The 11902-nt window shown below is 37.6% G+C and overlaps 2 protein-coding genes across 3 annotated transcripts; both read right to left on the bottom strand.

Moving 5' to 3' along the window:
* Positions 1-2131: 2131 nt before the first annotated feature.
* On the bottom strand, positions 2132-8700 carry bpnt1 (bisphosphate nucleotidase 1). Of its 2 annotated transcripts, XM_074616628.1 has the most exons (10): positions 8563-8700; positions 7549-7670; positions 6754-6858; positions 6516-6623; positions 5820-5868; positions 5023-5100; positions 4763-4854; positions 4486-4683; positions 3427-3532; positions 2132-3238 (listed from the first exon to the last, which is right to left on the bottom strand). In XM_074616628.1, the coding sequence occupies exons 2-10, from the start codon at positions 7666-7668 to the stop codon at positions 3087-3089; spliced, it is 1008 nt and encodes a 335-aa protein (XP_074472729.1). In that variant the 5' UTR covers positions 7669-7670; positions 8563-8700; the 3' UTR covers positions 2132-3086. The 2 variants fall into 2 exon arrangements, with proteins under 2 accessions (XP_074472729.1, XP_074472730.1); XM_074616629.1 differs by lacking the exon at positions 5023-5100.
* Positions 8701-9770: 1070 nt separating this feature from the next.
* On the bottom strand, positions 9771-11849 carry saysd1 (SAYSVFN motif domain containing 1). Its single transcript, XM_074615115.1, has 2 exons — positions 11646-11849; positions 9771-10542 (listed from the first exon to the last, which is right to left on the bottom strand). Exons 1-2 carry the CDS (start codon positions 11847-11849, stop codon positions 10216-10218), a joined length of 531 nt encoding a protein of 176 aa, XP_074471216.1. The 3' UTR covers positions 9771-10215.
* Positions 11850-11902: the final 53 nt, after the last annotated feature.

Genomic DNA, 11902 nt, shown 5'->3' with positions numbered 1-11902 from the left:
TCATAATTCTCTTTATTATCTATTTTATATTGCTGTGAAAACATCTACTTCAAACAACTAGTTATTCAAGTTTCTCGCCAAAAACTACATTTTACAAAATTACATTTGACACATTCACATCATGATAGGGTTATAATTTACCATCGCCTAATACTCATTTTTACCGAGTAGAGCTTGAACGCACCACAACGTGCTCCATGCTGTCGGCAGATGAGCCGATCACTGTGATGACTGAGCAGCAGCATGGGAACTAATTACAATATAAGAAGTGTCTGATTAAGTTAGTTGTTCCAGATGTTTTAAGGTTGTTGTTCTACAGCTTATTTTGGACTTACAGTTGTAAAAAATTGCAGCTTTGTGAGTGTTTGACCGGCAAAAAACTTGGATATATGAATATGGGACCACTGAAAATCGGCTAGCTTCGATCGGCGTTTAGGAAGCGCTTGATTTATGCAGCGGAGTTTTCTATGAGTGGAGCATTTTAAACCTCAATATCGCAGTCGATCATGTTCATTTAATTATAGGAAGCCAAAATGATGATCACGATTAATTTTTGATTAATTGTGCAGCCCTAGTCTTCTTTAATGTTAACTAATCCACCAAAAAAATGGTTCAAAGTCTTCCCTTCAAAGTGCAAATATATGAGCCAGGAAAAAGTATTGCATTGCAAAAAAAGAAATACCCAAAAAGAGATCAAACTCACCAGATATTGGGTTGGGAAAGAAAAATAATCCAGCCTTGTCTTGTTTGTTATTCAATATTTATGGTCCTCAGATCACGCTGGTTTCCCTACTGTCCTGAGGTGGTTGAGGTAACACCAGAAAAATGGGCTAAATGTGTTTGTGTTCAGCAGAAGTCTGCCTGGCAGCCTCGTTGCTCCTCCATCTATCCTCACAAACCAAACCAGAAGCCCCTCCACAAACAATTCTCTTTGTTCCTGGGCCACATCTCCTTACCACTGTGGTTAACAGCACACCTGATGGAGGGAGGTAACAAGTGAAGGTTTAACATACTATGTACTATGACTTTTTTTTGACATTCTATACTGACTTTTTTTTTTTTAAATAATATACTATGACTTTTCCAGGACTTTTCCCACTTACTGTACTATGACTTTTTTTTTTTTCAACATACTATTCTGAATTTTTTTGATATACTATAACTTTTTTTTAGCATTTTATACTATGACTATTTTTGTTTTGCTTTTTTCGACATACTTTACTGTGATTATTATTTCTTTACTTTTTCGAAATACTATACTATGACTTTTTTTCATAAAATGTTTCAACATGCGATACTATGACTTTCACGAAATTTTTCGACATACTAAGACTTTTTTTCATAAAATCTTTCGACATGCGATACTATGCCTTTTTTTTTTTACATGAAAGTATTCGACATGCGAGACTATGCCTTTTCTTTCATGAAATTATTCGACATACTATATGACTTTTGTTCATGACATTTTTCGACATACTATACTTTCCCTTTTTTTTCATGACATTTTTCGACATATTATACTATGACTTTTGTTCATGAAATTTTTCGACATACTATACTGTGACTTTTGTTCATGACATTTTTCGACATGCTATACTATGAATTTTTCTTTGAAATCTTTCGACATACTATACTATGAATTTTTTTCATGTCATTGTATAGTATGTGGAAAAATTTCGGAAAAAGTCAGAGTCTAGTATGCCGAAAAAAGTAAAACAAAATAATAAAAAAAAGTCATTAAAAAAATGTCACAGTATACTTTAGCAAAAAAAGCAAAAAAAAATAAAGTCATAGTATAGTATTCTGAAAAAAGGTCATACTATAGAAAGTCGAAAAAAGTATAAAAAAAAAAAAAGTCACAGTATAGTTTGTTGAAAAAAGTCATAAAAAGTCAAAGTTTAGTATGTCGAAATTTTTTAAAAAACGTGATAGTATAGTATGCCATAAAAATGTCATAGTATAGCTCGCTACCACCCGGCGGTTGAGTGGGGAGCTCCGGTAACACGGAGGGAAGCTGAACATTTGCACATACCACCCACATTGCATCGATACTAAGCCGGTTGAAAATTATAGCATTCAAAGTTTCCCTTTTATTACCATGGAGAATTAAACTTTACTTTCTTAAGGCAAATAAATTGGAACAACATTATTTAACACATTCACATGACTGTACAATTTAAAATGTCAGAATACATTCAAGCAAATATAGAAACTCTTGCAGACAACAGGGCCAATTAGTTTAAATTTATCTAATTACTACTTGCTGAAGTAGTACACTGCTTAAAAGGTTTAGACCACAACCATATCCGAAAACAGTCTTCATTTTAAACTCAACTACATGCCTGTAAAGTTTCTTTTCTTTAAAGTTTTTGCACGGTTGTAACGGTATCATGGTGACGAACTCTGTCCCCAGACAGACAGAAATATAAACGCTGCTGTGGAAGTTCCCGCTACAGTCTCCATGACCACATTTTGCCATGATGACACACAAACAAGGTGAAAACAATACGATTAAAGCCTATTTAATGGCCAGAAACTAACGTACAGTACAGGATTAAAAAAATAATTGTCAGAATATTCATCTTAAACAACAGCAAATGTTGACCTCTCTCACACGCTGAACATTGTTTCAAATTCCAGTCATCGCATGACGTCATAAAAAGTTAAAATCATCAAGGCGGGACGATGGCATTTTGTTTGTTGTTGGCTAGTTATACAGTGTTCCCATTTAATGGTTATTGAATGAAGTAAATTAATTCCAACTCCTAAATGAACATTAACCAATGTATTTTTATTTATTAAAATGTTGCCTTTTGCCTTGTAAATGTATCGGTCTTTAAGTTGGAACAGTATGTTAAAGATGTTTTGAGATTTGTACGAGTTTGTTTGAAACGAGTGAAATAAATTAAGGTGCTGTTGAGTCTGCTCTCTGCTTCTGGTTAATTAAATGCTGAATAACATAAAAACATAGTAGTTCACTATGTCCAGTGTGATTTTGAAATCATCATGTTCTATTTTTGCTCTGATTTTATGATATTTTCATATATGGAAGTTGAATTAGTGTGATTTTCTGATGAAGACAGAACTCAAGCTGACTTGAGGGCCTGCAGCACCGACTGTGGCACTCTGCTAACGTAGTACTCGTGGTTGCGTAGTGTAGCGAGAACGCCAGCAGAATTCATGTGCTTTACGTCAGCGTTATAGCAGTATGCATTTCCATGCATGTCAGTCAGTTTACCTGCACAAGAAAAGGAATAAAAGAGAGAAAAAACTATGCATTTTGTAAAAATGTAAAGCTTGAATTTTAACCTATGGCATGGCTATAAAATATGCTAATTTGTTAAAGACTTAGTTTAAACTTTTCTTTATAGTTTGTACATAGACACATTTTTGCATTTTAAAACACACAAATTAATGTTTTCTTACCTCCAACAGCTTGCAGAACGGCTTCAGGAGCACAGGTGTCCCACTTCTTGCAGCCTGGACTGGCGAAGACATAAGCGGAAGCCTTTCCTTCAACAAGCTGGATTATCTGCAGAGGGATGATTCAATACACAAACACTCTTTTAAACAGGCTCTTTTCAATATGTAGTGGTAATGTTATAGCTATAAGACGTATTTATTTCTTGTCATGAGACTCCTTTGGCTGACAACTCAGTTTGGGGTTAATAACAAATCTAAGGCCTCTCGCTACAGGAATCATTTAATATTTGCAACCACAGGACAAAGGTCACTGCGGTAAAGTTCTTGGTCAGTGAGAAGCCAAATAAAACACTATCAATTTTCCATCAAAGCGCTGGATAAGGTTTTTAAACATTAACATGTCAAAAAGACACAGTTTGGATGGCTTGAACGCTTTGTGTTAGTCTAACTTAGATTTTGATAGCATATTGGTCGACTAACACTCGACTAATCGAATAGTTGATTTAATCGACATCAGTAAAAGTGAGTTTTTCACAAAAGCACCACTTTAAATCTTGTGTTTACCAGAGATGTGCTCATAAGTTTCTTGGAAATAAGATATTCAGCGTGAAAAGAAACATTAAAAATGACTAAACAACTAAAGAAATCTTATTCGACAAAGACCAAAACGACCGATTAGTCGACTAATAGACTAAAAAGGGGGGCAGCCCTAATAAAAACACAAAGACGACATGGAGGACAAGACTGACAGTATCTGTCAGCCTCTACGCTCATTTTACTTTGTATAGGATCAAATCTGGTAGTAATTTGGCCGCACTGATTCATGTCCCAAGAACAAAAATGCTTAATGTAACAAAACAGCTTTTACCAGCATATACTGATCTAAAGAGATTCATGTGATGGCAGATGTTAGGACTAGGAATACTAGAAGCTTTCAATAATTCCAGATCAGAAACATGACTACGCTTGACGCTTCATGTACAAGTCGTCCCTACACGAGACTGTAAAATCCCAGTTTACATCTTAAACAACCTCACCGTGTTGTTAACTCTAAATCCTCACCTTGTTCCCAGCACCACCGACTCTTATAACCTCATGGGGCTCCATGGCGTCCACACAGTCCGTTACTAGCTTGTTGCTATGGGAGCGTGTGGTGGTGACGATGCGTTTGTCGCCTGGAACTTCCTTGAGCTGAAATCCAAAGGCGCCCAATCCCGGCATTCCCCACATGGTTCTTCCTAAAGTTGCTCCTGCTCCAAGCTGATGAGGAAAACGTTTGAATTAACCAGAGTGAGAGCTGTTAGGACACGGCTACAACATCATTGAGTTCAGTCTGTACCTGGTAGTTGTAGAAAGGCTGGTTGATGACGCCTGCAATAGCTCTGCCTCCATATGCGATACCAATAAGCACCGTCACATTATCCAGGAGCCCTTCAATCAGAGAATAGCAAAATGTAAACTGGAAGCCACTTGAAGCCATTAGTTTTATTTAAATATTTGTGTTAAGTGTCATTGTGGAAATTACATGCTGGACAGAAAGGAAAGAGCAGTAAGTTATAGAGAAGCTTCTTCGTTCATGCAGAATAATTAATATTGTACACTGCCAGGGAGGCTGAGAGGTGTCCGACCCTTTGTTTGGTATCTGGGCCTCAGTTTGGTGATGGAGACACCTTGATGCTGAAGTCAGCAGAGAGAGAGAGAGAGAGAGAGAGAGAGAGAGAGAGAGAGAGAGAGAGAGAGAGAGAGAGAGAGAGAGAGAGAGAGAGAGAGCGAGAGAGAGAGAGAGCGAGAGAGAGAGAGAGAGAGAGAGAGAGAGAGAGAGAGAGAGAGAGAGAGAGAGAGAGAGAGAGAGAGAGAGAGACAGACAGATGGAGAGAGACAGATGGAGAGAGACAGATGGAGAGAGAGACAGGTAGACAGCAGAAGCAGGGCCTTCAGGTAACGTAAAAAAAGGGAAAGTCTCTCTCTAGAGCCAGTGTTTGGTTTGTCCGTTCTGGGCTACTGTAGAAACACGGCGGACTCTGAAGAGGAACAGCTCCCTATGTAGAGATGAAGGGCTCATTCTAACGTAACGAAAACACGATTCTAAGTTTCAGGTGATTAGACATCAATGAAAACGTAGTTATGGATATTATATTATATTTCTGCTAATAGATAGGAGGTTCAGGGTGCAGTGTTAGGTTGACTGCATTGACAACATGCTGCAAAGCCAGAATATGTGTTCTTTAACGTCTTCAACACAAACAGGTGGAGTCACTTTAGTGCTAAATGTATTTGTTCAGTGAGTTTCTGGGCCAAGAACTGGATGGCTCACAGTAACGTCTCAGCCCACATTTGCATTTCACACAAACACACACACACATATCTGGAAGCAGAAGCATATTTGAAGAGCCTACCTTCAGTGTATTCCTTTGTGCCGTCGAGGGGATCGACCCACACAACTAGCTGAGATTCAGAAAGAAACACTCAGAAGAACATTTATGCACCGATACAACTGTACTATACTGCACCTCTTTTTAACATTTATGATACATAGAAAATACTATTTTATTATATTACTTAACCCTACAAACTTAAAGGGTAACTTTAGGGTATTTTTCAACCTTATTTCCCCATGTTTTTGTGTCTAACTAACTAAAAGGGACAACATTTCTGAAATGTGTCCAGTATTGATGGAGAACGCTGTAGATGGCAGCCGCTCACGAGGTGCTATATGGTCATTTACGTCCACTAAAAGTGCTTGTTTTTGCCATGACAAGCTCTGATTGTTATTATAAGTGTCTGACATTATGGAAAGAGTCTCGCTCAAGGAGAAGTCTTGAAGTTTTATTTCTCTGTAGGATCCTTTCCATAATGTTGTCAGACACTTATAACAACAATCTGAGCCTGTCAGTGGCAAAAACAAGTACTTTTAGTGGACGTAACGTTACATGGCTCACTGCCCTCGTAACTTGTTTCATGGCTGTCGGTTACAGCGTTCTCCCTCAATACTGGACCACTTTCAGAAATTGTTGTCCCCCATTAGTCACAAAATAGGGTCCAAGTTGAAAAACACTGAAGTTACCCATTAAACTGAACATATTGGCAGTTACCTCCTCCTCTTTCAGCCCAATATATTCTGCTGGACACGTCTTCTGAAGGATTTCCTCTGAGTGGCCGCTCTCAATGAGATCTTCCTTTATTTCCTCAGCTGGAAGGTCCTAATAAACAAGTTATACACATAATAATCAGTCTTTCACTCTCCTTCTATAGAGCCTAGAATACTCTTGTATGGGTGGATGTCCATGGACATAATTTTACCAACACACTAAACAGACGTAATGTGCTCACCTCCTCTCCAATGATGGTGATTTTAGGGAAATGTCTGGACAGCGATGCGCAAATGCTCTGCTGTGCTAGTCTGTCTGCCAGGGTCTGCAGATCATTAGCTCCAGTCTGTGCAGGAGAAAACAAATCATCTCAGTCTATTTCCTAAATTATAAACAAACTTAAAGGTCCCATATCATGCTCATTTTCAGGTTCATACTTGTATTTTGTGTTTCTACTAGAACATGTTTACATGCTGTAATGTTCAAAAAACACTTTATTTTCCTCATACTGTCTGCCTAAATATGCCTGTATTTACCCTCTGTCTGAAACGCTCCGTTTTAGCGCATTTTTACGGAATTGCGTTGCTAGGCAACAGCTTGTGTCCATGTGTACTTCCTGTCGGCCGAGGACATTCACATACACTGCAACTGGAAATAAACTTGGACACATTTAGAATGTTTACATTTAAAATTGTGTCAATGTCTATTGTGTATTTGTGACATCACAAATGGGAAGAAATCCTGACAGCTTGTTTCAAATGCGGAGTTTCTGAATACAGGCTGTATGTATTTCCCTGTGGATTGAGTGTTTACATACTTTCACAGTATTTATATAGAACTTATGCCTTCTTTATAATAAAAAAAAATGAAAATCTCACTTTTTTACAATATAGGACCTTTAAAGCTGCAGTGAGTAGAATTGGAGCAAATATGATTTTAAAATGTTATTTTTAAAAAACGGTCGCTATATCCTGACAGTAGTGCAGACATTTTAACTTGTTCTGGGATTTAAATACCAAACTTAAATTGGTCCCACCTTTTCCACAATGCCAAGGTCTCCACTGTGGAGGACCTTCCTCACAATGGCTCCGGCCTTCTCAGCCACAGTGTGGGCCGAGGCCACCAGCCGCATGAGCACTGCAGGACTTCCAGACATTGCTGAGAGACAGAACAGACAGCTGTTAGTCAAAACCATGAACCACACCTCAATATACAGCTTCTCTAGAGTTAATAATGAAGTTGACATAATGACCATGTCCAAAATGCTGAGGACATCCTCAAAAACATCCCTTTTTGTCCTGTCTGCAGGACAGATAATAATGCATACAGTGCACTTTCATAGACTAAGCTACTGGAGTTACCCTGCACTATACTCACTTTTAACAGTCTCTTCTGCACTATACTCACTTTTAACAGTCTCTTCTGCACTATATTCATTTTTAACAGTCTCTTCTGCACTATATTCATTTTTTAACAGTCTCTTCTGTACTATATTCACTTTTTTAATAGTCGTGTAACACAGCTGTTACCCTGCACTATATTTTAACAGTTTTCTTCATCTCCTTGTATTTTTATATCTGGTATAGTTTTTTTGTACTTTGCACTACTAACTTTTGTACTGCCTTTTTACTAACATGTTTTGCACTATGGAACTGTGATGCTGGAAACTTGAATTTCCCTCGAAATCAATAAAGTTACTATCTATCTATCTATCTATCTATCTTTTACAATTTTTCTTAAAATGTTGTATTACAGAGCATGGAAAATGAACAACAGGTGGCAATGATTGGATTCACCTGAACACTTCACAAAGCTTTGTTGTCATTAGCCAGTATTTTCTACATTCACACACAACGTCTGTGTACCATTTAAATGTGTTTTTAGAGCAATTAAACTAAAGTTAGCTAACTACGAAGCAAACAGTCAGAATAAGCAGCTGCTGAGTTAGCTAACATCTACTGTTGATATCTAGCTAAATCAGACATATTAATACAATAATATGAATAAATATCCAGTAGTAAAGTGGTGGTGATGTGGTGAGAATACTTACTGATGATAACTCTGAGGAGAAGCTACCAAACAAGTTGTTTTCCTTCTTTCTTGGTGAGAAAACAAACAATGTTCTTACAGATGCAGCAAGTTGAATCTTTGAGATACCGGAAGTGCAAGACCTTTGATTCCAAAGAGTAGAGATGCATTGTCAAGATAGTTATCTGACCACCCAAGAGACAAATAGTATAGTGAGTTAACTGAGCTGTCCAGCTTGTCATGATATTCAGTAACATCAACTATACTCTTACACGCACAAAGAGGACGCTAATGTCAGCTTAACTATTAATCTTAAAAAATACTTTAGGTGTGTCAGTCTTTTTTGTCCTCGCTAAACACAGAAACGATCAAATCTACCTTTGAGTAGGTCTAACGGCTTTAAAGCAAATGCAGAAGTAGATGGGAGTGAAGCCTCTCGCTTTGTCTATAAAAATTGCTCTCTCTGTGCAAAGACGTCATATTATGGGTCCAAGTGTCCGCCGGTTTCATTAAAGGTCCCATATTGTAAAAAGTGCGATTTTCAGGTCTTTTATATTATAAGGCAGGTTTAAGTGCTATATAAATACTGTTAAACTATCAAAACGCTCAATATACGGAGAAATACACGCAGCCCGTATTCAGAAATAGTGCGTTTGAAAAAAGCCGTTAGGATTTCTGTCCATTTGTGATGTCACATATATACAATATTTAGACCATTACACGGTTTTAAACGTAAACATTCTAAATGTGTCCCAGTTTATTTCCTGTTTCAGTGTATGTAAATAAAATCAGTAAGTAAACATGGACCCAAACTGTTGCCTAGCAACACAATTCCGTTGCAATTCCATTGGAATGCACTAAAACGGAGCGTTTCAGACAGAGGGTGAATACAGGTATATTTAGACAGACAGTATGAGGAAAATAATGTGTTTTTTGAACATTACAGCATGTAAACATGTTCTAGTAGAAACAAGTATATACATACAAGTATGGACCTGAAAATGAGCATGATATGGGACCTTTAAAGGAAAAAAGGACCCATTTCCTTTAGATTTTGTCTATTAAGATGGATTTTTAAGCTCAATATTCATTGCTTTTATTAATAAAGTTCCATTGCAATTTTTGAATGAACATTTCTTGAATCTTTTCTCAAACATAACTACTTTTCATGGCAGATTTGATAAAAAAAAAAAAATCGGAGAACAAGACCTATAAACAAGATGCAATACTGTTTGATACATCAGAATTATTTATTAAACTTGAAAAGCCATTTATTTGAAGTAAACAACATTTTTCTTATATAAATTAAAAAGTTTTTCCTTTAGGATGAGCTGTTGTTTTTTCCCAGCTCACCCTTAAATATCATTCCCACATTTTTGCAAATCCATATTGATCAGTACAGGAAATGGAGTTAAAGTTCAGATTTAAAAATCTGTTAAGAACCAAATGTCACCCATTATATTGTGCACCAAGTAATGGTTAATTGATATCCCTTTTCCACAACCTGAAGAGATTATTATTAAACTGCTTCAAATAACAGAAACAGGAATACAACTGTAAGTAGACCAAATCCTTCCTATAAGTCCCTGTATATCCTTGAATAAAATTAACATTTTTGAAAGGACAAAAAGATTTAATTATTTGATATAAATGTGCAAATATAAATGTAAGCGCTTCAGCTGTGATTTGCCATATAACTGTAACCCATCTCTCCCTCCAGCTGCTCTGCAGTGATAGCGCCCAGCAGAGGCTGACAGTCTGGATTGAAGACAGAATAAGCGCTCATTTCTCCAGGCTCGCGGGCGGCTGGGCTACGGAGTCCTTGGTAGAGCCAGTAGAAGAGGGAGATGACGAAGAAAGGCAGGCCAAACTCCAGTTCAGCAAACAGACCGAGCAGCACCAGCCACAGCAGCACTTTAAGCAGAGTAAGGTTTGTGAAGACAAGTTGTCTCGAAGCCAGCCATCTTCCCAGAGCGCTGTCCAGCAGCCAGTCACTGCGGTCCTGCAGAGAAGACACAACAGGAGGTTCAATAACATCACAGTGGGTCTGGGCACAAAACAGGCCTCTCTGTTGGGTGTCCACATGATAGAAGACTGTAGGCGTTTTCAGTTAAGAGCGGAGGACTTGTTATATATTGGAGCACTTTGGTTTGATACATTTCAAGCTGCATCCATTATAGATGGACTAGTATTTAGAAGAGCTCTCCAGAAGCACTGCATCAGGTACTGACTTGTCATCTGGTAGTCACAGATTTCAGTGTAACACCGGTACTGGTATGACAGTCTGACAGTGGCCTACCACTTTCAAGTGGCACCTGCCGTTAAGAAACGGTATATACAGGTGAAACAGGAGCGGCATACCACTCCAAGGACCGGCTTATGCCGCTGAACCACAGTGGCACATCTTCAGCCACTTTTCGATCTCGGTGCTACAATCCCTTTTCAATAACTTGATATTTAATGGAAGTTTAACTGTTATACAGTACAGCACCAGTATAAAACAATGTGCATCTGACTATCATCCATTATTTATAGCCTGTATATAGACCACCTGACTGGTGACTGGTGCCTGATGCAGTGCTTTTTGTGTTTTTCAATGTGGATTTATTGTGGATATTTATTTTCTGGTTTTAGTTAGTACTGATATAAATGGGCATTCAAAGATGTTATTGTGTAATCGTATGTTACACGTAGAGCTGAAACTGTTAACTGAACTGATTTCACATTCACAGCTTCTCAGATGTGCGAATTTTCTTCTTTTCTATGTGTTATATTATGATGGGCATTTTTCACTATTTTCTGACATTTTATAGAACAAATGATTTACAAGTAAAAAAAAAACTATAATAATGGACAGATTAATCAATGATGAAAATATTGGTTAGTTAGTTATAGCCTTAGTTACATGTTTTGTGTCTGTCTTTAAACATTTTAAAGACGTGTTTCACTATGTTATCTCTTTGGTTTAGTGTGTTGTGAAGATCCATGAATAAAATACAATCAGATTAGTCACAGCCAACTGCAGTAAACACTAGTAATAATTCAGAAAACACTTAATGAGGAAGTTAATGAACCTGTTTCCTGATTCACAGTAAACTGTCTCACCTTCTTTGGAGAGCTCTGAATTGAAGCTGTGATGTTTTCTGTCTCTTCTATCTGTTGATGTCTCTCAGTTGTTGTTTTATCAATCAGAGGAGCTGTGTCCTCTTCTGTCTCGTCTCTGTAATGTGGATCAGCAGCACTGTCTTCCTTCTTCATGGTGTTATCAGCCTGTCGTCTGGCTCTGAACTCTGCCAGCTTCTGCTCCATCGACTCTCACTGCTATCAGGTTTATGAAGTGCAACGTGGCAGAAAGAGCCTCT

Source organism: Sebastes fasciatus, chromosome 18 (genome assembly GCF_043250625.1).
Source record: "Sebastes fasciatus isolate fSebFas1 chromosome 18, fSebFas1.pri, whole genome shotgun sequence".
Taxonomy (NCBI): domain Eukaryota; kingdom Metazoa; phylum Chordata; class Actinopteri; order Perciformes; family Sebastidae; genus Sebastes; species Sebastes fasciatus.
The sequence above is the reverse complement of the archived record's forward strand: the minus strand, read 5'-3'. Positions and strand labels throughout refer to the sequence as shown.